General features: G+C 56.1%; 1 protein-coding gene across 1 annotated transcript; it reads right to left on the bottom strand.

The window, feature by feature from the left end:
* Positions 1–718: 718 nt before the first annotated feature.
* SF3B5 (splicing factor 3b subunit 5) lies at positions 719–979 on the bottom strand. Its single transcript, XM_074169151.1, has one exon. The coding sequence runs from the start codon at positions 977–979 to the stop codon at positions 719–721; it is 261 nt and encodes an 86-aa protein (XP_074025252.1).
* Positions 980–1,636: the final 657 nt, after the last annotated feature.

Genomic DNA, 1,636 nt, shown 5'->3' with positions numbered 1-1,636 from the left:
TTGATCACTAGATGACTAAAAAAGCATTAGTAAAAAAAAAAAAAAGTAGCTAAGTTGGATCAGAGAGAATCAAGGTTTGGAAAATTCAAAGTACAGGCAAGGAGGATGAGGGAAGAAAACAGTATTTAAAGAAAAGCCATTTTGGAGTTTTAAAGCACTAGAGCAACTGACTTATGCTGTCCCCCAAATCACCCCACACAATAAACGCTAACAACAAATCAAATCCTTTGAGTGCCAACAAGCTTCCTCCCTCTCCTCAAAACACATTTGGTAAGCAAACACCCATCAGCCTGGCTGGGAACATAGTATCTGTAAAGTGTCCGAGACCTGCACCTCGGATGGTTGCACCGAAACGCTTAATACTGAGTGACCAGCACCCCTTTTAGAGCAAAGGGCTCCTGTGAGCAGATTACCAAACAAAACATCAGAAATGCCCAGTGAGTTTTATTCTTTTCCATTTTTAAAAAAAATCCAAACGGTTGTACAGTTAAACGAGTCGAAGCTGTCCAGGAGCAGGCATTTTACGAGACTTGGTCCCCGTCAGAGTCCTTCGAGGGAACACCACCCGAGGAGTGCAGAGGGACCAGAGGGACGGCGGGCCGCAGACACCAACGCTCCCCGCGCTCACTGGGGCGGCTCCTGGGGCCTTCCCGCGGGCGGGCCCGGTGTGAGCCGGCAGGCAGTCGCCCCTCAGCAGAGCCCAGCCGGGCGGGGCGGGCTAAGACTCGTCGGGCTTGTCGGCGGGCGGGCCGCAGGGCTGCAGCATCTTCTCCATGAGGTTGAAGCGGACGCGCGCCTTGCTCTCGTTCTCGGCGATGGCGAAGTAGTTGAGCAGGTCGAAGTGGCCCATGTAGGAGCAGTACGAGTCCCGGTGCTGGTTCACCAGCCACTCCCACTTGGTGGTGTCGGCGTGGCCCGTCCCAATGTACTTGGACTGCAGGTGCTCCAGCTGGCTGTGGATGGTGTAGCGGTCCGTCATCCTGGCTGCCGGCAGGGCGCGGGCCGAAATGGCGAGCGGAAGTGACGCCACGTCCCCGCACGCCAGGCACCTTTCCCGCCCCTCCGACCCGGGCGCAGCAACCGCCCCCCACGCCCGACCCTCGGGCCTGCACCCGTTAATTACGGCTCCGCGGCCCCCTCCGCTCGGAACGAAAAATTAAAGAAAATAAAAAATAATAATAAAAAATATATAAAAAAAAATATCCAGGAGCACGGTGCTTTCCTGCCGGGATGCACGACGGGAGCGCGCCCGAAGGGCATGACGGGAGTTGTAGTCTTCGCTCCTCGCCGCCCGCGGGCCGCCCCCTGCTCCGGCGCTGCGGCCTGGCTGGCACGGCATAAGCCTGAGGGTCGTCGCTCAGGGCGCAGATCATCCCAGCTCCTGGCATTGTCTCTGTATAAATGGCGTCTAATTTTTGCCTCCTAAACAGGTGACACAGGGAGTCTGGCTCTGAAGAAAGATAAAGCTGGCCGGAGAAGAGCCAGGAGGTGCCCGGGGCAGCCCAAACCACTCCTTTTCCTTAGCCCTTGGGCAGCCGGAGAGCAATGCAGCACTGTCTGTGGGGGCTGTCGTCCAAGAAGTCCATATAAAGGCAAAGAAGTGCACAGCCTTCGTGCTTTTCAGTGGAGCCCGGCA

Source organism: Numenius arquata, chromosome 2 (assembly GCF_964106895.1).
Source record: "Numenius arquata chromosome 2, bNumArq3.hap1.1, whole genome shotgun sequence".
Taxonomy (NCBI): Eukaryota; Metazoa; Chordata; class Aves; order Charadriiformes; family Scolopacidae; genus Numenius; species Numenius arquata.
Note: the sequence above shows the minus strand (reverse complement) of the source record. Positions and strands in the feature narration are given on the sequence as shown.

Excerpts from the sequence above, each read along its gene's own strand:
- SF3B5 (XM_074169151.1), bottom strand. The coding sequence starts at position 979 with ATGACGGACCGCTACACCATCCACAGCCAGCTGGAGCACCTGCAGTCC.